We start from the raw sequence: 26,495 nt of genomic DNA on the forward strand, positions 1-26,495 counted from the left end.
AGGCTTCGTGCCTTAATGGCCTGTTACCAGAGCGTACCACACATTGTTGCCTATTTCACTTACGTGTTTCCCATGCTCTGGAGAATAGGTTGATCGTGGTCTTCCCTTTCGACTCCCAGGCTGTTCGGACCAGGTCCGCATCCGCTGGCAATGGTTCTGTATCATGGATCCATGTCTTTCCAATTCTATTTATGTATCTGCGCTTACCTTTTCACAGTAGGATCGGGTATGTATACAATGGGCGTTTTTGATATTGATCCACGTCGGACTAGCTATCGTAGCAGTGAAAACACTCCAAGATATGCGTTGAATCATGTAGGCCTCTAAACAATCATGGAATCTTGTTGTGTAAATCGGAAATCGTCCCATTCGAGTCTGCTGTGCTGTCTAGCGCGCTGTTGAGCCTGGTGGTCCACTTTGATATGGATGGACTTTTCCATCGGTCCTCTTTGCCATCTGCGCGACTGGGATGGATCTGAGACCTTGCAAATCACCATCCACGCATCTGCGACCTCATCAGCACCGATCGGGAGGGTCGAATGTCTGACCTTTATCCTATTGACCGATTTTCCCTCCTCGCTGATTTCCTCAATCGATTGACTTTCCTGCGTATTTCCTTTTCCCTGTCGGTCCCCAGCGATTGGATCATCGGACTGAGATTGGGACCGATGTTTGCTCGATCGATCCTCACGTCGGCGAGCATGAACATCTGGTCCTACGCGCCGCACCCCCCCCCCCGTCCTCTCCTCCGATCTGCTGTTTCCCCATCCTCGTGCCCTTGCGCCTTTTTATTCTTGCTATCCTGATGTAGACGGCCCTCTTTAACACCACTCTCGCTACCAACTCTTTTCCTTCCTCGTAGTGTCCTTGTCTTCATTTCTCGAGCGCTTGCTCCCGTCGGACCACGTGAGCCCCGAGTATCTCCGCCGGTCATACCCTTTCGACTGACGGAGTCCCTTGCATACACAATTCTTCATGATTCAAGTTGCTCTTCACATGCGGATCTAATCTCGGAAGGGAGAACTCGGACCCCTCAAAAGAAAAAAGAAAACAGAAAAAGAAAAACAGCGAAAAAAAGAAGGGTGAGAACGAACGGAAAATGACAAAAAATGACAAAAAAATAATCGGGAGTATCAACGGACCCGAAATTGAATAGATCGACTACTCCCGATCAGGGCACGAAAACAAAAGAAAATTAAAAAAAAATTCAAACCCACTTCAATCGAGGTGATCCAGCTAAATCAGAAAAGCCGAAAAAAATCCCAATTCAGCTCAGATCTCTTCGGACCTTCATCTGATCCATTTTTATTCTGGTCTGAGACTTTGCTGGACCATATCGACGGGTTTCTTTTCTGTCCAGAATCCAGAATCCATAATCCACCAATCCCCCTCTTCCCGCGATTTGAACACTTCCCTGCTTTCTCTTCACAACGGCATGTTGCTGGACTTTTAGCAATCCATCAACCGTTCAACCTCAACCCGTTTTCCTCTCGTGCAGGCTTTCGATTGTCCTCTCACTCTCCGTGCTTTTAAACTTTTCGTGAACCGCACCCACTCGGTTGGCATCTTTGACAGACGTGGCTTTCGTGGTAAACTATCCTCCTCCTGCGCCAGGACCAGAACCCATTCGCATCTCGGCCCCGGTCGTGTCACATCTCTCATTCGCGGTCTAAACGCCACCCAATCTGGGTCCCCTCTTCTCCCCCAAAGCCAAAAAAGACCCCGAAAAAAAACAAAAAAACACGATCTCGGGACGTCGACCTGTTACTCGGTAGAGTCGCAACAGGCGTTAGACTCGTTACTCCTTACAATACCAGTCGTGACTTGTTCAGCGGTGTCACTGTCTTCCCTCAACTGTGACGGCATCGCTCCCCTCCCCGAACTCGCCGCCACCCGGGGGACCCTTTTCCTTGTCTCCCCTCTTCTCCATCGCCGCAATCGAACGCTTCCCTATTCCATGGTAAACAGCAGTCGCACGAGCGCTCTCCAAACGGATTTATTATTCCTCTTCTAATTCCCCATTATACCCGTTTATTTTGATTTTCTGGATTTTCTTTCTTCTTCTTTCCCCCTCTCTCCCCCCCCCCCCCCCCTTCAACACCTCCTTCAACTGCTCAAGTGCTGCGCGACCCAAGTTGGTCCCATTGTATATCAATTATTTCCCGCGGTGCCCGGCTGTCTGGAGGGTTGTGCCAGTAATTCGTCTGAGGAGTTCTAGGCGGTCGAGACATTCGAGTGCAGCTGACTGCGATCTCGTCGGGATCTTGGATGCACGATCGGATCGGTGCCCGCGCTACGATCTCTGGTGGATGAGGTCAGGAACATTGTCGTGACTGACGCCCTCTCCTCCGCCGACCGCCTCCCATCTCTTGGCTTACTCCAGACCAACAACACTGGTCTTATCATTTCACCAACCCGGTAGTCGACCTGATCCTGCTTTTCTTCTCCTTCTATTCCCTCCCCTCCCAAATCGCCGATCCGTCACCATGGGGTCTTTGGAAGCCGTGTCTCGGCACAGGTAAGCTGGTCGTCGCATCTGCCCCGGCGTTGAACAATCTAATCCAGTTGACTTCGCAACCGGTCTCGATCACAATGCTAATCTGGTGCGCTCGCACCCGCTAACAGAGACCCTCTGCCCGCCATCGGTTTCCTTCACAAAGACAACAACCTGGGAGGATATACTCCCAAACACTCGCCCCACGCTGCTTCTCCCAATCTTTCTCATTCCTCCAGCAACATGTATACCACCCAGTCTCATTCCTATTCCTACCCTCCACCCACCACCGCGCCGTCACAACCAGGGTATCTCTCCTCCTCAGAACCGCGCCGGCTGGTGGACGATGAAATGGAGAAGTCCGCCGGTCGCCAATCCTTACCCTCGATTCATGAGGCCCTCGGGAAGGATAATCACTTGCCGTATCCTTCGTCCGCGTCCGCACCACCCTCACAATCGGGACACTCCGCGTCGCAACCTCCACCACCACAACATCCTTCCTCCTCTCATCTGATCGCTCGGGCGGGCGCCGAAGGACCGTCCGGACCCCCCAATCCCTTCTCCAACGGTCCTGCCTCAGCCTCACTCATGCGGGAGGCGGCATATCCTGCGCATCCTTCTCAGCTTCAGACCGAAACATCATCTCGCACCAGTCTTCCCTCGGTGAATACGCAAGATACCCGCGTCGCATCCCTGCAGTCGCTCAGCACGGGTCGCTCCCCCACGCAAAGTTCCAAGACGCCCATGACCTCGATCGCAGGCTCGCAAACCTCATCCGCGTATGACTACACTGCTCCACCCTCGGCCGGTAGTGTTGCTTCCCCAGTAGGCCACGGCCACTTCCCACCAAACTACTCCTTCAACCCGTCACAACCACACCACCACCCGTCGGCACAGCTACCGGGTGGCCCAGCTTACCATCCGTCACACTACGACAACCGTGCCTACGGGACCGGGCCTCGAATGGAAGATGTAAAAGGTGGATTCGCAACCAGATCGCATCCGCCTCAACCCCATTCAGAATCGGTCAAGAGACATCTCGACGTCTATGATGTGGAGACATCACTCAACGAGGTAAGAACATTTCACCATTTCACTGAACCACTCGGGCCAGGATGAAGCTCATGGAGCCCTCGGGTGTCTGTCCGCACCTACCACTTGGTTCTTCTCTCGCATAACATGGCCATGTCATTCAGCGTGCCCTACACGTGTGGCCGCTGGGATTCGCTGTTGTGCAGGGTCCATTGGCGGGCCGAAATTTTTTCCCTGTCAACCCGTGGTATCAGGGTTGGCCGAGCCCTCCTCGTTGTGGACACGGGTGAAAATTGCGTAGCTGACATGTGTGACTTGCACAGATCTCTGAATTTAGTAATCGAACCTTGGATTTCTCCCGACGTTACGCTGCGCTCGCGCACCAAACGCAACGTGGAGGGCCTGTTCTGGGTTCCCTGCCCACGTTGAACGAGGTCGAGGAAATTCTCCACTTGCAGCGTCGAAATCAAGATGCTCTGATCCGGATTCGGACCGCAGTGGTCAATCAAGAACAGGCAATGGCCGAGCAAATGGCGCAACGCAAACCCTACAAGTCTGGGGAAGACGAGCACATGACTCTGTATCATGAAGACTACAAAGGATCTGGAGGCTTCGCGGGCGGAGACAATAAAAAACGGCGTGGTGTAAGTTTATCTGTCCCCATCAGCAGAGTGATTTTCTTATTTTACACCTGACCTGCATCCCGGTATAATACCGATGTTTTGTTTGCCCAACTCTCCACATGGTGCTAGATTTCCAATGGCTAACAAGATCTTTTCGACGGCTCACAGAAAGCGGCTCCCCCTGGCCGTTGCCACAGCTGTAACCGAGCCGAGACTCCAGAGTGGCGTCGGGGCCCTGATGGTGCCCGAACGCTTTGCAATGCCTGCGGTCTTCATTACGCCAAGTTGACACGCAAGATGGGTGCCAACAAAGCGGCTGCCATGGGATCCAACCTGAAGCCCAAGGTGGCCCATGAAATTGCCTCGCCAATTTCCCGCTAATTCTGCCATTTCTGTCACTTCTTCGGGCGTTCGGGCAGAGGATTTCAGAAACCAAAGAAAAAGAACACACGGAAGACTTTATTACTCTTGGTACAGGGGCGAACTCATACACACGGATTTCAAAAGGAGTATAGCGTAGCTCAGTCCATCTCTTCCTTTCGTCTTGCACCATTCACATATGATTTTGTTCTTGTTGTCTCTTCTATCTCTGGGCCCCTACTGGTGTCACTGCTGAGTCCCCCACCTGGATCGTTTTCTTCTCCTTTTCTCTTCGCCAGACACGTGATGAGTACGAAATTTTGCTCCCCTTCTCGATGATGGCACTCTTCCCCCTGAACAGCTTTCTTCGGTCCATCACCAAGCAGTCATGTTTGCTCTTTTTTGTCACGGCAACCGTTCTCATAATACCCTCTGCAGCTCTGGCCAAATCAAGTCTCAAAGCATAGACGTTCCTTCTGACAAACCCTTGGGTCCGCTTCATTGGTGATTCCTTTCCGTGGACTCATCCGGCTCGTGTGGAGTTGCGTTCTTCCTCGATCAATTGTTTCAATTATGTACCAGCTTTGACCGAGAATGAGATTTTGCTATTTTTTTTGGCACATGTTCATCATCTTCTTTTTATGTTTTGTTACCCTGGGGGCGTGTGCGTGGGAGACTACCTGCTTGACGATATGTGAATCATGTGAGCGTCCCACACAATGTAATTACGCAACGATCTGGAATCGAATCTACACTGGCTGTACCACTCTGTCGGGTCGATTTCCCCCTCGTAATGTACGGGACATGGACGTAATGTGGAAGGGATTCTTAGTCAACCCTGCCTAAATGCGTAAAGACGATGGTAGCGTGTTATCTAAGTTATTGTGTATAGAAGATACTAACCACGTTCGATGTACGTGTTAGGTACAATGAATCGTGACGGAGCGCCCTATTTTGTCCGCAATGTGTTACGTCCGTCACAGTGGTTACGGCATGATGTTCATATTCTAGAGGACCATCTTGCCATCTAGCAGATCCAGAGGGGCATAGTACATAGTCACTACGTTAGTGCATACTAAATATAGTATCTCCAAGGGCGAGAAACTCCTTTTCCTTCCAACACGCAGTGACTTTTCTCCGATGCCGTTCGTGATCAGTCCACTCTCGGTGGGCTCGCCAATGTCGTCGGTAGCCTCGTTGATGGCGATATTGATCCTCTTCTATTGCGAACAGGCACGAATGAGGTTGTTATCGCCACGAAACGTCAGATCCAGCCAGGCCCATGCTTTGACTAGACATCGGACTTTAGCGGATACTTTGACGGTGTGGCACCCTCATACAGTCATACGGGTCAGCCGATGGCATCCACGGTATATTGGGGCTTGCCTGCAATCTCGTGCCAACCGAGAACCTACAAGAGGAGCAACAAGAACCAAAGAGAAACGTGGGAAGAAGGAAAAAAAAAAAAAAACACGCCTGCCGGGACAGGAGACAGGCGAATACCATAGAAACCTCGAGACGATGAAATCATCAGCCGCGAGCCTTCCACCCTATCGCTTTGACACTTTCCGTGGAATTTAGCAATTCCTAATCTTCAACAGAGGATTATTATTCAGATTGGACTGACCTGGTACATACTAAATACACTCCGGACCATGCCGTCCGTTTACAGTAAGATTGGAAACCCATTTTGTAAAAAGTGGATGAAGGTCTAAGGTCATGTGAAAGACCCATCTGACATGCACCTTCACCATGAGCCACTCATTCCACCTTCACCCGTGGATCGTCAGGTTTGCACCCCATCCCCTTATTTGTCTCCCCTTTTCACTATACTGGAAGTGGAAGCATCATCTCTGGTTCCATCAGCGTGGCCAACGGAGCCGACCGTGCCGCACGGAAATTCTTGAATCTCCTTGAAAGTATGGGTAGGTTTCGCTTCTTTGCTTTTCCGCTTCGGGCTCGCCCTCGATGGGCTGTGCGAGGCTGCGAGCCTCGCGGCCGAAATGACCGGAGCCCGGCGGCGAATTTGTATACTCATATGGTAGTGGTACAGATTGCGCTAAACCTGGGAATTTACCACCTAGTACCTACTACCTAGCATCTACTACCTGCTGATCAAAAATTACTCCCGCTAAAAGCAGAGGAACCGCGTTGGAATTTGTCAGAAAAACTCTCTTCGATTCGGGTATGTCCTCGGGAGGAGAAAGGATCCCGACCGGTCCACTCCGTTCGATAGAGTTTGGTTCTTATCGAGATCGTCTGTGGCTGACTCAGCCGCGTGAGGCATTTCAGACCGGAAATATCAGCAGAGAGGCATGTACATCTGTATGTATATCTGCACGGCCGGTGACCGTAGATGATTTCCAGCGATTGACAGGTTGCCTGGATTCGAAGTCATCGTGTGTCTTGCTGGATGAGGTGTTCGCTCATCAATGTTCAATGTTACTGTTCACCATGTAAGTAGTACAATACCTTTCTAGTTCAGCCACTTCAATATTGTAGGCTGTAGGGCATACACTTTCTAATTTTCAGTCTGCTCATTGTTCTGTAGACTAGACACTTTAATGTGTCGAGCCTGTCTCCAGTCTTGGTTTTCATTGGATCATACATACCTGCCTTCACAAAGTTGACTATACATACTGCTTTGGAACCGCAAAACACACAACGACTACAAGGACAAATGGATCCATCATACACTACAGTATACGCTGTACACTACAGTATTGAGCTCAGTTCCTAGCTCATTACAGTTCCACAATGACATCCGAAACGAGGTGTCGACCATGGGATGACGAGGAAAGTTCCAGGACGACATTCATCAACCCAGCACTGAGAACAAAGTCAGAAGCGGCCGGGTATTCATGACTCGAATTACAGGCTCCATCTGTTCGTGTGCACGTCCCGTCGAATAGTCCATACTTCAATAACCTGGCGTTTCAGATCCACTATTACATGCCGGGAAATGAGATGCTCAAATGAGGCTCACATGGGCGACATTCTGATGACGAATTTAGCTTAGAAAATCCAGGGTGTATGTATGGGTTTAATCTGTTAGTCTGTACAGAGTACAGACTACCGAGTACAGAGTACAGTACTCGACCCCGTATTGTACGGCAAATTGCCTTATAGGCTTATACAGCTCTGCGAGTGGACGAGGCACTGCTCGTGTAACCTTGCATCTCTTTTTCCAGGGACATAGTACGCCATGAAGATCTATTTCCTAGTTTGTACTGCATGATTAGCATCCAGCTTGTCGCGCAGCATATTCGGTACTGTACCGGATCAGCCTCTCGAACATACCATCCTGGGGAATGCAGATGCTTTGTTCTAATATGTAAGTACACTTGTACAGTAGTGTATGTGTAAAATGTCAATGTGGTGGTCCGAGCTGCGATCGGTACGCCCGATGTGGCGCTAATAATCGATCGTGTCTTGCTTATGCGGTTCGTCTTGAATCGCGATCGGGCGGAGGCTGCTCCACTCGTCTCAGCTTGACCGCCGGTTCGCGCATTGACCTTTGGCTACAGCACGGTCGGTCCAAGAACATGCTCTAGTGGTGTAAGGCGTGTAAGGCTTGCCATGTACTGTGGATTCTAGACATGCATCGTCGTATATGCAACTTAAGCTTCAATCAGATTTTAAGTTGTCAATCTCCAATATTGTACAGCCTACCATCACAATCCCCACATCAGTGCAGTACCTCAATCCAGACGGTCGATGAAAACCAGAGGTGAAAGGGGAATCAGATAGCGGAAGAGAAAAGCTACCCAATCCAACTCATACATGACCTAATGAGTGTGCTGTGGACGGTGGAGTTGCGCCCTGTGGCATAACATTGTTTCCATCCCCAACAATTAGAGCCTAATGGCTCCTTCTCTGAAATTTGCGATCGGGGATTTGACATCCTCCGTGATGTAGAAAATACTTTCTTTGTGGAATCTTGACATTGTGGCTAGCTAACTTGTGGGGATGTTGGGATCAAACTAATGGTTATTCCCTTGTTGAGTGGGCCTATGGTCGTACCTCGATCTCGAATCTCCGCGGGAGAAGCAACGGGACGTTGCAGGTTCAGACGCAAAAAGGAGAAAATTAGGGAGGAACAAATCAGCCATGGCGAAATTGGTCCGGAATGTTAAGCCTATGATGCTGCCGGATGTGCTTTGCTTACAGGGTCTCGAACCTTGTGATAATGGCAAGAATACTGTGAGTGAGGAACATCTCTTTTGGGTATTTAACTTCTACTGAGTGTTGGCCTGTCATACGTACCAAGGAGTTTGATCCCCGTTGACCTTAGATATTTTCGGTAGCGTCAGCGTCCCTGGCGGCATATCATTGACTACAACCACGGTAGATGTAAAGTATCCGGCGTGTCGTGGAGATTAAGCTCGCTTTGCGATGCAGATCTCTCCCGAAGTTGACCGAGGAAGACCCAGGGCTTTCGGAGTTGACAAAGTCGGGCAGGTGGGTCGTCTGGATCGACCATGCTTATTCAATGCAGTTGCTATGGTTCAAGAGCACAGAATATAAGCAACCGATGAGATGTATTCTCCCAAGGGATCGGACACATGACAAGATTATAGACCAAGATTAAGATCTTGGATCGTTGTACTGCTTGGTGGTCTGTATCTTCACAGAAATTCCTGTGTTTGATTGGCTGGAAACAAGTGATCCGCCTAGTCGCCCAACCGGGCAAGGAGAGGGCAGGGTCCGACCCGAGAGTGCGGGTGAGTGTCTCATCCATAAGACTCAAAAAAGGGGCTCAGGACACGGCACTGCAAGCCTACAGCTGACGACGGAGTGACGAGGGAATAGAATTTGGGCTACTGAACCTCTTACCTTGAGCAAAACTCGATGTCTCGGCCCACTCATGTCATATGATTGGCTAATGGAATAGTAGTGTTAAGCAGTAGCATGGCTTCATTTGCTGGTATGTACAGTAAACACGCTAGAGAGCAGCCATGACTGAATCAGTCAGGTGGGGACCTAGGCCAAATCAGGCAGCCATACTATGCAGAGACCGATCGAGATCTACGGCCCGATCGAGATCGGTGGGGCTCTCTCCTGCTCTGGCAAGTATGGAACCAGCGCTGAATGGTCAAGCCCGTTACACGTTAAGCATGTACGACCTTGGCTGATCACGAGGGCGTCGGGAACATACATTTGTTGCAACTGGCAAATTGCATTTTGCAACTGTAGAGTGTAATTTACAGCACCTACATATGTATGTATGTATAAATTACAAGGCACAAACGTTGAACTATTGCCTGGGCGTCAATATTGAGACACACGCGATCTCTCCGGATGCTCAAGCAATGATGAAATACAAGACTCTGTCTGAGACCCAATCACCATACTGGATGTAGTATGTACTATGTAGTTGGGCATACTACTATACCTGATTCTTTACGTTGTGACTAGAAATCTAGATATAAATTCAATCTCGAGTATAGTGTAGTCAGTAATCTGTACAAGTGCCAACTCCTAATTCCGTCCGCCCCCTTAATGTGTAGTTGTGTTCAATGTTTATGCGTAAATTGTACAATAGGTTACTTCATTTCTTGCACGCAATGTACTGCAGCTACTGCTTCTGAGTTCTATGTAGTACAGTACGCAGGTAAGGTAGGTGACAGGTGTATAGCCCTTGGATCGATCGATCGCAGCCTCTCGACCACTCACCCCGCAAATACAAGCGGTTTCCAACTCCTCGTGTTCTCCGCTTCTCAGAATGAGGCCTTTCCGCCCTAGCGAGAAAATAATGCGACCGCTCTAGATCAGTCCAAGGGGATGGTTCCATCGAATCGGACCCTGTACGTACTACGTACTAACGTAGCACAAATGCAATAGCAAGGGCGAGGAGTGAAATTCTTCGGCAGCGAAAGAGCCAGTTCTTAGTTTCCTAGATTGCAGTAAGTATCAGTAAGTATGTTTAGAGGTAATCAGGTGCGATCGCTTAAACGTCATGGGTGACACATCGTACCCGTCATCATCCTCGCCGCTTGTTGACCGGCTTTCTTGCAACCTGCCATGTGGTCTGGTATCAACTACCGAAACGTCGCCAGTGGTACGTGCCCTAGGTAATGCTGCGCTTGAGATCAACCAATGCGTTTACTGAGATCTGAGTGCACCGAGTCGCCCTTCATTACACAGTACACACTACTGTAGTTGCTTTCTTTCTTTCTTTGGTTCTCCCACTTATCAGTGCTGCAGCATGATCGGCGTCGGTTTGTTTCACCTGTTGTCGATCGACAGGAATCAGCATCTGAGCCCGCAGTACCCCTCGGTGCATCCAGGTATAGTCGGGCAGGTACATGCTGTTGTTGCGAGATCACCAATCGGACATGATCATATCTGCAGCTCTCACGGGTCCCCACATTTGCTGGAGGACATCCTTTCTAGCTGCCCTCACCACGTCCATGGTCGTACTCGACTACAAACTATGTAATACGCCTGAGTAGTCACGTAATGCTCCATACATGTCCATACGCTTCCCAATTGGCTCTTCAGAAAAGGAGCTCAAGACGATCGGACTTTGCCGAAGACTGTCCGATGAGGCTGCTGGGAACCTTTCTCAGTGTCAAGTCCACAAACAAATGTGGCCGTCTCGATCGAGACGCGCCGTCGTCTTCGGCTGTATCCCTGTTTCGCATTCCAAATCTCGAGCGGACATGTTCGGGGCATCTGAACGGATCGTGTCAAGAGCACGTCGACTCTACAGTACATGCCACCCACGCCAGTTATACCTGCCAAGGTAGCACCGTCATGGGTCTGACCGCATAGCCAAGTCTGCATTGAGTCACAGGCCTCGGGACATCGGTGAGAGGAATCTGGAAATTTGGCCTGAACCCATGCAGACCTGTATCAGAGTGCCTTGAACAATCAATACACTGTAGTACCGGCACGGCGTATCTGGCATTTGAGGCTCAGGGGCGAGATCCAGGATTTGAAATGACGACACCTTCTGTGAGGCAGTCACTGCCGATGTCGCAAAAGCTGGGGCAGCCAGTCAAGTTCTACTGCTCGTTTATACAAAGCGTTGATTGCGTGATGGTAATCTACGTGCATTCCAACGGCCATTTCGGGACGTGACCTGTCCAGTTTGGGCCACAGGGGGCCATGGGGTTCAAGTATGCATAAGCGAGATAACTGCCAATCGAACCAATGGTGATACATTTCCTCCGAGCTTCTCCGTCAGAAAGGGGCACCCGCGAGTGCCTTGAAAAGTGTTGAAGCTCGCGTGGCAGTGTCGATCTGGAAATGTATGTCCTGGTATCCGTAGCCACGATCATGGGAGCGTCTGCTGTACGCGAGGAGCCTCAACTCCAATTTCAGCCTGATTGGTCAAGCGAAACAAGCACAACATTCTTTCTTCGTTGTTTGAACACGAGTCAGGCTGTCGTTAATTGGGCAGGGTCCACTCACATCTCCATATCAAGTAACTGTGCATGACCACTGGTAGATTGTTTCACCATGGCATATGACAGCTGCCAGTCTTGAATTATGGAATTCCTTCCCAGATGACCACTCATTGGCACTTCGAGACTTGCAAGGCTTGTTCGTGCATTGCTCTTCTACCCAGAACAGGCACGCAGATTCCTTGATTTAAGCATCAGGTTTACTGCCTCAATGATTCGCACAAATCAGGCTTCATACCTGCAGGAATGCCCCAAGAGTCTTGACCACTGCAACAATCGATTGAATGCTCTCCGATCAACAAGCCCCGGGCAATGTGCCAGATCAAGATTGCTCCTGCAAGATACACTTTGACCTAGGTTCTACCAACCGTTGCCGCCAGGGATGAATTTCAGATCAATGCTTGATCTCAATAGATCAAGTACTAGATTTAATGGGCGTGATTAGATTTGGAGCACATCTTGGATCAGGTTTGGCGACCGTTTTTTAGACCTTTGTCAACCCTGGTGCTCTTCCTTGCAATGACGGAGGAGAACATTGTGGGCTACGCACGTATTTTCTTTAATCGTGAATCGACTCCTTAGCACAACCTCGGCTTGACAACCGAAGTATACGGTGAGCTGTAACGTAACATCAGACCAAAAGCACGGACATAGAATAGGTGATGAAGCCCGATAACTCCAATTCCGAAAGTCGATTGACTACCGGGTAGCTCGAGTGATGTTATTGTTTGGCATCCAGCATGTGATTCTGCCAGTCCGCTTGGCTTTGGTAGAGCCTCTTTCGATCACAGGGCAATTGTCTCATCATGCCCTTTCACTTTTGTTTAGGCTGCCTATGTGAAAACCCCCTCACTTGCGGTATCTGCCCATCAGGATAGTCGCTCGATGGCTTTTCGTACAATACTAGGATATCTGCTTGCCTGCCGGGTTCACTATACTTTTCTGCCCTCTGTCCCAGAGAGAGCAAGTTCTGAGCATGAGCATATTTCATAAAGAATGAAATTCTGTCATTCTCATGAGACATTCTTTGAGCTCGGGTACGCAGTTTCACACAACTTTGGCATCGGCACCCCTTCTCGGGTACTTCACTGTCAAGATGGCTTGCCCCTGCGGGCAATAATTGGCACACTTACTGCATTGGAACTTCTAATAACCACAAGAAAACGTAAGACGTGGCGACGTTGCACGGTTGCACTATTCCCTTACATACATAGCTGCATCAATCTATGGGAATACATCATCCAGGTCCATCAAGTTTAGAAACACGACGCAGCGTTACTCGGTTCAATCGTCCCAATTTTCCAATCGACATCTTCCCAATCACGGGCCCGCATTGCACATGCAATATCGAACCTATTATGCCCACTGAAGTCCGGTACTCGTAGTCTCAAAAAGCAGCGTCCAACGCCGCCGGCGCTTTATTGATGGCGACTTCGGTTGACGCCACGCCAAGTTCTCCAATCTCGGGGGATAATAAAAAAACTACTCGACAGGGAACCAAAGATTAAGCCGAGTAGGTGGCGTAATTCTGCATCGCCGAGCCTTCGTAACAGACTTACCTATAGGGATCTCAGCATCTTCACGATCTTGCGGATGTCTTCCCCGAACCACAGGACGCAGTAACAGAAGCGAAGCGATCTAGAACCTACTGTACGGCGTTGATTCGGCCCCGTCGGATGCGACGGAACGCCCCGTCTCGATCTATCCCCGACAAACACCACCAAAGCCACTCGTCTCCATTGGTTGGCAATTTGGGGCTGGAAATCAGATCGATCCGGCCGAGTCGGTGATTTCGTTTCGAGATCCCGCGATTGCGGTCGTGGTACTATAGTCCAATTGACTTTTCGATGGTGGAAATCGAGCCGGTCGCATTATGTCTCCCCATTGGAGTCGGAGACGGGCTTTTTGCTCCATTAGGAATGGAGAACTCTAAAGCGAGGCACGGACTTCGCATCACTGCAGTGAGTGTACTGAGCTTGGAATAGTCAAGATTGCGTGAAGATACCGATGGAAGCGACGTCACCAAATTTATGAGTTCAGACTGCTCGTGACTCGAACGGGTTGATAGTGTACAGAAGACACCAAGTTGCCCGTATATGCATGTGAGCTGGAACAGCACTCATGTGACATTGATTTCACTTCCCTAGAAGATCGATCAAGTACTTGAAAGGCAAGAAACCTATTAGGAAGTATCCTTACCGAGGAGAGACGTCTCATGCAAGAGATGCGGTACACCTTTGGAAGACTAGACCGTCTTTACACTCTCCAGCGGTAGGTCATCTCATTCACTATTCAATTAGGAGGATTATGCAAATGGCAGATGCACCGCCCGTACTCAACGCCAGAGCGCCCTCGCAATGGAATTGATAAAGTCAATCCCGTCCTTGCGCCAAGTGTCCGGCTCCATGTAACTGGTCACGTTTGCGCTAAAGACCAGGTCAACAGGCTTCTTTTCCCCATATTTCTCCCAATGGACGTCTTGTTTTACGGCGTGGGAGTTGGGATCGAGGTCATGGATGAATGAGATCCACATAGTCGACATCATATCACTGAGGTCGATATAAGATTGCGGCACGCCCGCGAATGGCTTTCCGTAGTGGTAGCCGCGCCCTGCAATATTGTTGAATACGAACGCAACCTCCATGAAATGAGTCGCCCCCGAAAGAAGTGGCACATCAGCAGGGTGGACGTTGAATCGGTAGCAGTAGGCTGGCGCTGAAACCTCCGCCCATGCTTCGCATTGCCGCCGTCGGTTCGCATGCATCGTAACATCACCTGCAAATGCACTGGTCCGCCGCCATTCATATCCCTTTTCTGGTACACGTTGGTCTCCAAGATAAGCGGGAATACCCTGAGATGGATCGTCCGGATAAAGTTCCAAGATCCGCCGGGCAAGTGGAGGTGGGATGTGCTGGCCATCGGGACCTGATTGAAAGAGTCAGAGGCAGAGATCTGAGATGTCCAGTCAGACTTAGACGGCGTGGAGCTTACCAGTCAAATACTGATACCATTGCTCGGTTGTGTTAATGCCAACGGGCCCAAATCCAGTACCTTCATCTGTGTTTGTTCCAGAGATGATCGGTACCTTGACAAACTCATGATTCTTAAGCTGTACACTGCCAAACTTTTGCAGAATGTCTCCATCGACGACCGGCAAGAAGCCGTATGCCGGAAGACCACCAGTTCCGTTCAGAACAGAATTGAGCGTGTCAAAGGGGACTTCCCGCAGGCATTGAAGAGTGTCTGCCACCCCAGAGCAGTTGACAGTGGCAGTGAGATTGTCATACATTGTCTGAAAGGACGAAACATTGGCAGTCTGGGCAAAGTTCGGGTTGATTGAACCTCCCGACTCCATGATACCGGCTCTGAAGAGTTTGTCATCGCGACCTCCGTATGCAGTCAACTGATAGCCTACCGACATGGCACCGGATGATTCACCCCAGATCGTGACCTTCTCCGGGTCACCACCAAAGGCGGCGATGTTCTCCTTGACCCAGTGCAGAGCCAATCGTTGATCTCGCAGCCCAAGATTTGTGTTTCCACTCCCAGCAATCTCACTCGAGCCGATGAAACCCCAGGTGGAGAGTCGGTAGTTGAGTGTCACCGCGATGAAAGGTTTTCCTGATAATGTGAGATTAGCCTAGAAAACTTATCACCCCACAGGAAAGGATCTCAGAGGAGGGAGGCGACTGACCTATCTTATGAGCATTTTGGACAAGAGTCGACATGTTGTACCGCTCATCTCGCCCAGATCCCATGTAGAAGCCGCCTCCATGGATCCAGACTGCCACTGGGAGCTTGGACCCTTGCTTGACAGTCGAATCCCGAACGATGTTGAGAGTCAAGCACGCTTCTGAGTTGGGGTACCATATTGAGTCCGACTACCGAAAATTGTTAGAGTCAATTCGACTGACAAACAGGGACCTTGCTGATATCACCCACTCCATAACCAACGCAAGCATCTGAATATTGTTTAGCGTCGCGCGCCCCACTCCAGCTCTCGTTCAAGGACTGCGGAACCTTGAATCGAAGATTACCGACGGGCTGCTGGGCATACGGAACACCCAGGAAGAAGTCTTGATTATAACTTGTGCTGTGAACTCCGGTGTACGTTCCATTGGCGACATGAGCCATGGGGGCGCATGTACCACTGGGAGCCGCATGAGCTACTCCTGCCCAAAGAGCGAGATAACTAGTCGCAATGGCGAGCATCTTTCACAAATGCTGCCGGTCGATCCTGCTTCAGCTGATTGCGACACCACAAATCAACTGGCCATCCACGACGGCTTTTATACTCACTCAACCAAAATTAACCAAACGTGTCTGTCAGGCCTTGATGCGGGGTGTTGAGTGTACCACGCTTGCTTGATCTGTCCATGATCAGCGCCTTTTTCGGGCAAAAGTCCGCAAGGATAAATCGCTGCATCCTGGAAGTGTGGCTCCGCGCTTCTTCAACCGGAAGGGAGGGTGTCCTTGGTGCCCCGAGATATGCTTGTATGAGTCGTTGAGGACCCTTCCTTGCCATTAGTGCGCTTGTCCACATACCCGAGAAAAAACAGCTCGCTCGACTTCACCGCACATGGCTTCCTATCGTCCCGCTGTAGATGAAGAATAGTGTGGAGTTTGCGGGGGAGAACCCCATTTCTGGTGAAACTCGACGGATGAGATGCCAACGCGGGGAAGTCATCAGAATCCTGCCCTTAAGCAGTCGCTCTCACTGGCTCTTTGCGAGTTCAAAATCCGGAGTCTTGCTGCTGGAGGCGCTGATCCTCACATCGTTACCCACGGTGATTCACGGAACACGTCCGCCACGGGCAGGATAAAAAGACGACATTCGTGGAAAGGAGCTGATGCAGCTTACACTGCAGGACGCAGACAAGCCTCGGGCAGTAGGAAATTCCAACAAAGTGCGGACTGTGCGGGGTCAATTGCGTGATTTGATCAGTACTACTCAAGACAAAAGAAGGGATCGGCAATGGAATCGAGGATGTTGATAGGATTCTTTCAAGAATACTCGGATGGAATCCAAGGATGCTGAAGATCATCCATCTTGATGTCGAAGGGACTTGAGGGACAGCACCAGTAGTGGTGTGATCGGTGAGACACTCGGAGAACACCCGAGATGCAGGTCGCAGATGCCCTCTTCCGTCGAACCGAGCACATTCTGCCGAAAAAATTCCAGAAGGAGGCGGGACCAGTCTAGGGACCGGTTGTTAAAGATCTCAACATGCCGCAAGGAGTCAAAAGGCTGGGTAGAAGGACACAGTGACAATGATAAGCTACGGATACCTGTGAGCTTTGGCTGAGTACGTGATAATACAAAGGGTGCCATTCCAAATGTTGTGAATGTGCAACTAGGTCACAAATATGCCACTGTACCTCTGGCGTTTGCAGAAAAGCCAGTCTATTGTGTCAAATCAGACCCTTTGCGGAGCACTCGAACGATAGATCTGCCTCAGCCTATTCCTTTTTCCCTCGCAACAGCTCCCATCCAATGCTTCCATTTTTGCCTTCCTTGGCTGTCACCTCTTCCACTGCTTTGATTAAATCGTAGGTGATTTCTTCAGAGACAACACTATCATGCTTGTAGCTCGGATGCCGCGCCACGAATTCGCGGATCCATTTGGCACCCGTCCAAAGACGACCATCGGCGCGTTTGCGAATCAGGTCGAGATAGCTGGCAAGGAAGCAGCGCGTTTCGACATCGACATTGACACTATTAAGGTAAGACTCCACGAGAGGAATCAAGCCAGGGAATCCATCAGAGCATCCATTGACGATCTCATTGATGGTCATCAGCTCGTATTCGGATTCGACAGGGCCAAGGGGCGGCGACGGTGGAGGTGTGTTAACCGCCGATGACGTGGTAGAAGAGAAGGTGCTCCCGTGAGATGAATGAGGCCCTGCATGTCGGGGTGCGCGGCGTCCAAAGGGATCTTTGCGGAAGTAGAACTTGCTCTCGAGGACCGCATTGCGCTCATGTGCTGTCTCCATGTTCTCGGTCGTGCGAGGGATGGGCAGGTAGAAATTGAGATCAAAACTCAGAATAGCTCTCGTGATGAGCACAATGAAGATGCTGAAAGCAGCGTTCTCGAAATCGGTCATCTGGATTTCCATGGATCTGAACTCAACCCGCCAACCAATATCGTCTTTCTCGGAAGGTGGAGGCTTGAACCGCATGTGCTGCCAATTCGTAGATTGGAGATTCTCAAAATGATCACCCTTTTGAAGGTCGAGTTCCTTCAAATCTTCCGAGAAGATCACGAGAGGGTCGCGAATGAACAAATGCGCAAAATGCGTAGCGAGCAATTCATCCATTCCGCCGTCCATCAGTCGTTTTTTAATCTGCTCGTCCACGACAAGATCCGGATCCAGATACTCCTTACGCAGTCTCGGATCTTGAGAGATGTATGTCGAGTTCGATGCATATCGAGATTTTGGAATTCTCCAACGATCATGTTTCAGAGGCTAGGGGGAATGTCAGTGGAAGGATTCATGAAAGAAACATCATCAAACCGGACACATACAGCTTCTCCTAATTCCTCGGGAGTCCTGTCATCCACGGCGGCACTGATCTGATTCCACCGCACATCTGTATCAACCAGGAAACCCTTGTAAATTGGAGTGGCCGCCGTAAGAGCAAGAAGAATAGGTCCCAAGGGACTAAGTTGGTCATAGAGTTTCCGACCCTCCGTCATATTCTTCGCTTGGAAGGTAATCTGCAAACAACAGCTGCCCATTCCAAAGGCCATGGCGTCCATGTACACATGGTCGTCTTTGGCAGCACCATTTCTTACATCGGCATCTTCAGGCCATAGGTGGAGGTCATAATCGACGGTGGGATCCTTGAACGGCGACGGTGTATTGACGTCCTTGAAAACTGGCACATTGAGCTCGACTTTACGCCCTCTTCGTGATCGAATATTAGCTGCGAGCGTGGGAAATCTGATGTGAGGGTTGGCGATCTCGTCAGGTACGAATTGAGAGCGCAGTGCCGGTCCAGATGGAGGATAATAAGGCTGAATGTAATCATCTTTTGTGCCCAGTCGTGGAAATGTCGTAAGGGTGATGGGTGACTCATTGGGAGCCATGTGTGCCTTTGCGACTTCTCGTCGCCATTTCATATTCGATTCAACTTTCAGAAGATCTTTGAAGCCAATACCCCACGGTTCTCCGGGCGTAGCCTCGAGCATAAAACGGCCAAATTCAGGGTGAAAATGCGGTGGCTTTTCTTCCTCACTAATTGAAGGGATGTGTCAGAAGCTAGAGAGATCCCAATGGGAATTTGATCGACTCACTGGCCCGGGTGCTGTCCACCGGCAGCGGAATCGGCCGTCCAGAGAGCTTCATCGTGAGCGAGAGATTTCAAAATGTCGGCCTGGGCAAGAGATAAGCGCGCCTTCCGCGCGGCGTCATCGAGCGCCACGACAAGGTATTCCACCTAAAAATCCAACACGACATCAATCAGGATAGGCTATTCCAGACCGTAAGCGTGAAGGCGTCATAAGTTGGAACCCACCTCATCGCCCCAGAGAAGAGCATCTCGTTCTTTGCCCTTCGCTCGGCGCCAGTTTGCAAGTAGTTGCTATCGTATCGGTAAGTCGAACGTGCTTGCAGAAAGCTGGAGCAGTCTAGATCCAGTGAGTTCCGCGCATCTCAAGTCCATACCTCTATGCCCCATTGTCGGACTTGGTCGGCTTTCAGTCTGGCATCGGGCCACTCCAAGGCAGTTCCTAACGCTCTTCAATCGGCAAGTTAGAATATCAAAGTCATTTTTCCATGCCTCGATGGAACAAGTGAGCAGAATTCAGCACGTACAAGAGACCCATTGTCCTGATCAAGTATACGCAATTGAATCGGAGCTGTGTTCTCAAGTAATCCTCCAGTTGCCCAATCACAGACTGGCAGATGTGGATGCGGCGAAAGTTTCTGGTGAAAATTCCAGACAAGCAACACGCGCAGGAGAACAGGAGGGCAGTTGAAACTGTCACTGAGACCTTGGAGAGTCTCAACGAAGAAGGACTTGGACCACGCACAGTACCCGTGTTCTGTCAGATCACTTCATTTCTCGCATGGAGGGGGAATTATTAGTAGATTCTTCGACGCATCTCGGCGGGGCATCGGGACTTGATTACGGCGATAAGGACAGTCGGATTTCTAAGCAATCAGGTGATGCCGGGGAGCTAATCGCAGCTTTTCCGCTTTGGGGATACAAGAGCAAAATAGGTAAAGGACGTACAATTCGAAAGTACTCGTCCAGTGACTACTATGGTGAGGGTACTCCCACACATGAGCTTTGCCAATTGGGGCCTGAGACATGCAATGCAGAAATAGTAGATACGGACCTGCATATGATGCGATGTCAAGCACTGACTGATTCACGGGGATATGTGTATATATACATGGAGCAGTTCTGCACGACGGTTCCCAGCTCTCATGGCCAGGTTGTGGTCAAAAACATGACATAAGCGAGATGACCACTTAGGTAACTAGTACTATAGTAGTAGGTCGCCGTGGTACTGCATAGGGTAGGGCCCAGATACCGTAAAGACCAAAGTCCCAGGGAACTACCTCTGTCAACTTACGCCATTGAGAGATCACACCTTTCCCAGGATTTCTATACAGCAACAAACATCAGTCCTCGATGTATAGGCCCTCACAACCTTAGCGCTACGTGGACAGTCGTGCGAGAGACAAACACCGGGCATGTATGCAACTATCCTCGGCGGAGCGCTGGAAGGACCGGTTGTTCATTCAATTCCGGTCAATTATCGATGATCATCACTTATCTACCTGTCTATTTAGCTCCGCGAGCGCCACCTTGATGTGGCACTGCACCGCGGTTGAATATGTGTCTGCCAGGTGTCTCGTGCCCGACTCCTCTATGGTCTTGATTGCAAGAGACGCTGTAAGATAGGCTGGCCTTGAGGTCTAAGCATTGCCTCACAAGATGGAGGAGATTGAAGCACCGAGCTTCTAAGTCCAAAGGAAAAATTTCAGGTTATCATGGCTTCGGCGGTATTGTGTCAAAGTGAATTCCGTTCAAGTCATGTCCCAAAGCTTCTCCACGATCCCTCCAAATCGTTTGCATTACCCAAGGCTACTTATAGGGGAAGAACCATCAAGATCGCGGTCTTTGCGTCCGTCGCTTTAAGGCTGAGAATGAGCCATGTCAAAGAGTCGTGACGCTGCTTGCAGAAGAAGTGGACTTCCAGGATTGCCACTATTGGCACGCATGTGACCTATTGACAAAGACAGTTGAGCGCTGACCTATCGTCGGTATTTGTGGCGCTAGAACCAGAGCTTTAGTGAATATATGACCAGCTTCGGGTGACGATCCTTTGAATTTTCCGACGGCTAGAGCCAAGCAATTAAGGGTACAGCAATCCATACTTCGGAATATGCCAATTCTAGCATAGGTAGCATACTTGCCATGTCAAAGCAGTGCTAGTGCGACCCTGCGTGCATTTGCATTGTTTGACGGATGGCCAGCTTGGTTGACAGCATCAAGGTAGGCTCGTATGACTGAGTGTAATTGGATAGACTCCCTGAAAGCTGCTCTGCGTACCCGGCATCGACTGAGCCAAAGCTGCAGCAGCATGGAAAGCGATCAGTCGCAGCGTCTCCTCGGAAAGGCAGGTACGAGTACATGTAATTCCTGCCGTGGAAAGGGTGCTCCATGAGCAGCTTCGTCGTATTGGTTATGTACATGATCTGCTGTTTTTGTCTCAGCAGTACTTATTGAGGAGGAAGGTATGAAAGAACAACGCAAGGTCAACATTTAGTTGCTGCGGGCGCCGTCTTTAGCGGCACGGAGTTCGTCCATCTTCGCCACGCGCTTCTTGAACTCGTCATATTGGCACTTTTCGTATGAGTGACGTTCGGTCTAGAGAATGAGACAAGTTTGGGAGGTAAGTCAGTGAGCGAGCAAAGGCTGGTCGCAAAGGGAGTAATAGAATCGTCAGGGTACATACCTCGCATTTCCACGGTAGATAGTACTCAGCTTGCCGGCAGCGGTTGAGAGGAATGAGAAGATGAGCGCAAGAGTCGCGGTACTGCATAGGCAAACGAGCCTCTGACATCTCTTTGCGAGTCGCTGCGCCATAGGCAGTTAGCTTTTGAAAATCATCGACGGGTATCTTGATCGTGACAGCTCAATCATACCTGAAGCTTCCCCAAGACCAACAAGGTTCTTGACAGACTCAGTGACAGTCATTCTGGAGAACGTTGAAATTAGAAGAGCTGGGGGGCCAAGGTTTCACAATAACATGCAGCGTAGACAACCGTCTTGTCTCGACTGGTGATGGTCCGACTCCTTCCCGACAAAGATCACGTGAACGATGGATAGTCAGACCCAGTATGGATCACGAGAGCCGCTAGCCGGAAATAGCTTAGACCCCAAATTCCACTTTACGCGCTAAGGTCGTGTTTTACGCGTGTAAACATCTTGCGCGCACATCTTTCTCCGCATACAAGCAAGGTCCGCATGAGAAACGAGGGATTTCCTCGGCTTACGAGTAGCTACGGACCCTGATACGTTTGAAAAATCTTCGAAGCTTGGTCACTGAATAGTGGCAAGCTTCACACTTGCCAGACACCTCTTGGTGTCTATCCAAACGCTTTAGTTGCAGTTGCATCTTCGAACATTTCCGGGTTGCTGCGAGGCCTCGGCTTCACATCGCCATGGCCGAGCAGGTACCTATTTACTCTGCGACTTACAGCAGCGTAAGTTTGCCCCATGGTCTGGCTTGGTCCGAGTTGAAATAATGGAAGAGATAATGCTGCTGTGATGGTTACTTTGATTCGATGTCTAACTATTATCTCATTTCAGGTACCCGTGTACGAGCTGAAAATTGCAGGTGAAAGCGTGATGCGACGGAGGGCAGATGACTGGGTAAACGCTACGCACATTTTGAAAGCAGCGGGCTTTGATAAGCCTGCGCGCACAAGAATCCTGGAGCGTGATGTCCAAAAGGGAGTCCATGAGAAAATCCAGGGTGGCTATGGCAAGTACCAGGGTATGTGGTATAATGAATGATGCCTTTGCGTATGGTGTATTGGCACATGTCGCTGATCAAGCGGCTTATTACAGGAACCTGGATCCCTTTGGCGGATGGACGCACCTTAGCTGAGCGCCATCTTGTTTACGCCAAAATCGCTCCGATCTTTGAGTACGTGGCCGGGGACCGCAGCCCTCCTCCTGCACCAAAACACACAACTGCTTCCTCGAAGCCACGAGCTCCCCGGAAATCCACAAACCGTACCACGGCGCCCACGGAGAACTTCAAGTCAACTCAGCCCCAGCGCAGCATGCCACCTCCAAGCTTACCTCATGATCACGACGACATGAATATCACATTTGATGATAATGAGTCCATCGAGCAGGCGACAATCGACTCTTCGTCAATGATGGCTGTTGAGGACACGCTTCAGCAGTCTCAGCACGAAAGTCGAAAGCGCAAGCGAGTTGATGGGTACACCGTGCTGTCGGAGACGGATAAGGCACACATCATCTATGGCGACCAGTTGCTAGATTATTTTGTTTTCAAGGCTGATGCCTCTTATTCTGAGGTTGCCCGCCCCAGTCCACCTCCCAATTTTCAGGTCGACCGCCCAATTGACAGCTACAACAACACCGCCCTTCACTGGGCTTGTTCGATGGGTGACTTGGAGATCATTCAAGATCTTCTTCGACGAGGCGCCAACGCGAGCGCTGTGTCATCTCACGACGAGACTCCACTTATCCGAGCGGTTTTGTTCGTGAATAACTACGAGAAACGAACATTTCCAGCCGTGCTGGATATGCTCATGGATACTGCTGTCTTTCGCGACTGGTTTGGAGCGACATTGTTCCATCATATTGCGCAGACCACTAAAAGCAAGGGCAAATGGAAAAGCGCCAAATATTATTGTGAGGTTACCCTTCACAAGCTGCGCAAAGTCTGCTCACAGGAGGATATTGAGGTTCTCTTATGCTGCCAGGACAACAATGGCGACACAGCTGTCTTGGTAGCTTCACGAAACGGCGCATCCAAGGTCGCCAACATGTTACTCGCTCACTGTCCTCGAGCTGGTGACCTTATGAACAAGAGGGGAGAGACAGCCTCCCGCATTATGTACGAAATCGCGGCCAACTCGCACCAACCTGACCACGATATCCCACCAGCCCCGTCCTCTGTGACCATGGCCAATGAACAACCGGATGGACCCGGAGCTGATCAAATGCCTTCCGATAACGCTTCGATTGGTACACTTATCAACCCTGCTCTCACAACTGAGCTGCTTCCTAAGATTGGCGCAATTGTGTCAGAGGCGCACAGCCAGCTTACATCGACCTACGGAAATTCCAATGGGAATGAGCAAGCTTCCGATGATGTGGCCAAGCCAGAGGCACTTTATGGGCAACTTGAGTCAGACCGGGAGAAAATCAAGAGACGTATTGCTGTTCTTATGGCTAAGGAAGCTAAGCAAGAGGACCATGAAACTCAACACAGCCGCTTTGAAAGGGTACGGGTCTGTTTTGAGTCATTGCACGAGCATCGTCAGCTCCTCCTTATCACGGACTACGTGGAAAAGTTTTGCCAGCAGCTTCGCGAGGACGGTATCGTGCCAACACAAATCAGCGAGGAGGTGCTGGCAGAGCGTGTTGAGCTCATCTGCCGACTTGCGACCGAGGCGGTTGAACGCCATAGCGCAGTAAAGAATCTGGCGCAACAGACCGCTGACGCCGGCGTGAGCACCAAGTTCGACGTACACAGAAAACTTGTTGCTTTGGCTACCGATCTGAAGGAAGAGGATCTGGATCCCATGGCTGCTGACCTGGCTGAATTTCTGGAATTCGATCGCGCGAATGGCGAAGCCTCTCCTGTGGGATCTGACGACAAAGTCATTCCCCCAGAGAATCACTAGGCCCTACCGCCTTTCTTCGTGGTTGAGCGTAGGTCGGAGGCCATTTTTTTCTCAGCCACACGCGATGGGTCATCTTTTTCCCATCTTTCTCCTCCCAATGGACCAAGCGATGCACGACCCTTTATTTGCGGTCTCTGCATACATTGTTGACGACCTTTCCGGTTCGTGGCACACACAACTTCTCTTGGTCCACTTCACACGTTTTCGTCTTCACCAGATACCCCTCTGTTTTGATCTTTCTGATTTCGTCATTTCTCGCCCGATGCATTCGCGGACTCTGTTGTGACAGACAATTTTTCAAGTTGAAGGACAATGGGCGAGCTCCTCAATTTCCATACGCACAACTAGGTCGCACAACTAGGTCGCACAACTAGGTAGCTTCAACAATCCATCCAAAGAAAATGATTAAGTACATCACCTACGGAATGTAAAGCCCATCTTACTCTACTCTGTTCCTCGGCATAAGAGGTCGCTTCTGTGACATGAAGGCGCGTAGGTGGAAGCGCATGTGCCACAAGCACATCTTGATACCCAAATGTGCTCGATTTGAATGAGGCATAGGTAGTTCCTATGGCCATGATGTAAGGGTGTGAGGAGATAAGCGAAGGTCTTCTGCGCTTCCACCAACTTCAGCATACATACCATATGTGAAAACAGGATCTGCACGTCTGCGTATGTAGCTGTGCACACGAGGGGTTTCTTTCGAGATTGTCGGTCGGAGCCTGCTGAACGCTCATTGATGAAAGCTGACTGTCATGTGATATCATTGCGTTCAAGATTCCAGATGTACCCGAGAAGCTACTACTAGACTACCCGTGCATCGATTCCATTTCCAGCACGAGAGGTAAGTGGCGATCTCGCTGAAATCCGCTGAGTGACTTAGAGGACAGTACAGTGAGACGCTCGGCTGTAACTAAATCCTGATCAATGATTTGCTCAGTCGACTGGAACACCCACGAGAGTATTCCACAGAAAACTGTAGCCAGTAAGAAGCAACATCCAATAATTGACCGAAAGATGTGACGAGACTGGAAGCCTGTGCAGCCGCCGGGCGCTAACGACGGGTTATTGGTCCAACGGGCAGAGAAAGTACCATCTTCTTCACTAACGCCACGACCGTTCAAAGCCCTCAACCATGAATAATTTCTAGTCTCCGGGCATTGAGCTTCCCCGTCTTTGTTGCTACTTGATTAGGGCATGGATGAGGCAATTTACAATAACGCCAAATCTAGTCAAGGCGACAGAAGACTTCTGAGTCAGACTATTTATGGGGAATAACCATGGGGTAAGGTCAAAGTTATACATCGATTGCCTGCGGGACAGATTTGGCGGGAACTTCCAGATGAGCATCATGGATTTTTCAGGTACTTTCTTTATGACGGGATATGGCTGGGTAAGGGCAATGTATTTGTCCTCTCTATCGACATAAGGAGTCTTCATGACTTTAGGTTTGAAGAAATAGGCCTTGAAATGACTGGAACCTATCGGCATGAACGACAAGCGCCTCGGCCTCATCCAGTGCGCGAAGGTATGCCTTCTCCCTTACTGGATATCGTGAAGAGTAGAGTACCTATCCATGGACTACTGCTAGACATAAACAAGACAGACAATGGAAGAGGTGCACCTAAATTACCACCAAATATAATAAGTGAACTTGTGAAGCGC

The 26,495-nt window shown here is 50.0% G+C and overlaps 5 protein-coding genes across 5 annotated transcripts; 2 read left to right on the plus strand and 3 right to left on the minus strand.

Moving 5' to 3' along the window:
* Positions 1-2,486: 2,486 nt before the first annotated feature.
* On the plus strand, positions 2,487-4,530 carry nsdD (GATA-type sexual development transcription factor NsdD; the record flags this gene model as incomplete). Its single annotated transcript, XM_056937511.1, has 4 exons — positions 2,487-2,518; positions 2,626-3,568; positions 3,850-4,170; positions 4,318-4,530. The coding sequence occupies 4 exons, from the start codon at positions 2,487-2,489 to the stop codon at positions 4,528-4,530; spliced, it is 1,509 nt and encodes a 502-aa protein (XP_056787376.1).
* Positions 4,531-14,256: 9,726 nt separating this feature from the next.
* N7539_007911 (uncharacterized protein) lies at positions 14,257-16,133 on the minus strand (the record flags this gene model as incomplete). Its single annotated transcript, XM_056937512.1, has 4 exons — positions 14,257-14,846; positions 14,913-15,542; positions 15,616-15,802; positions 15,846-16,133. 4 exons carry the CDS (start codon positions 16,131-16,133, stop codon positions 14,257-14,259), a joined length of 1,695 nt encoding a protein of 564 aa, XP_056787377.1.
* Positions 16,134-17,381: 1,248 nt separating this feature from the next.
* N7539_007912 (glutamate--cysteine ligase) lies at positions 17,382-19,750 on the minus strand (the record flags this gene model as incomplete). Its single annotated transcript, XM_056937513.1, has 6 exons — positions 17,382-18,389; positions 18,449-19,160; positions 19,220-19,362; positions 19,441-19,506; positions 19,590-19,662; positions 19,740-19,750. The coding sequence occupies 6 exons, from the start codon at positions 19,748-19,750 to the stop codon at positions 17,382-17,384; spliced, it is 2,013 nt and encodes a 670-aa protein (XP_056787378.1).
* A 1,952-nt stretch (positions 19,751-21,702) lies between these two features.
* On the minus strand, positions 21,703-22,137 carry N7539_007913 (NADH dehydrogenase [ubiquinone] 1 beta subcomplex subunit 7; the record flags this gene model as incomplete). Its single annotated transcript, XM_056937514.1, has 3 exons — positions 21,703-21,807; positions 21,896-22,017; positions 22,086-22,137. The coding sequence occupies 3 exons, from the start codon at positions 22,135-22,137 to the stop codon at positions 21,703-21,705; spliced, it is 279 nt and encodes a 92-aa protein (XP_056787379.1).
* A 467-nt stretch (positions 22,138-22,604) lies between these two features.
* Positions 22,605-24,830, plus strand: N7539_007914 (putative APSES transcription factor; the record flags this gene model as incomplete). Its single annotated transcript, XM_056937515.1, has 3 exons — positions 22,605-22,646; positions 22,753-22,939; positions 23,014-24,830. The coding sequence occupies 3 exons, from the start codon at positions 22,605-22,607 to the stop codon at positions 24,828-24,830; spliced, it is 2,046 nt and encodes a 681-aa protein (XP_056787380.1).
* Between the last annotated feature and the right edge of the window lie 1,665 nt (positions 24,831-26,495).

This window comes from Penicillium diatomitis, assembly GCF_028827545.1.
Source record: "Penicillium diatomitis strain IBT 30728 chromosome Unknown utg000011l_segment0_segment0, whole genome shotgun sequence".
Taxonomy (NCBI): Eukaryota; Fungi; Ascomycota; class Eurotiomycetes; order Eurotiales; family Aspergillaceae; genus Penicillium; species Penicillium diatomitis.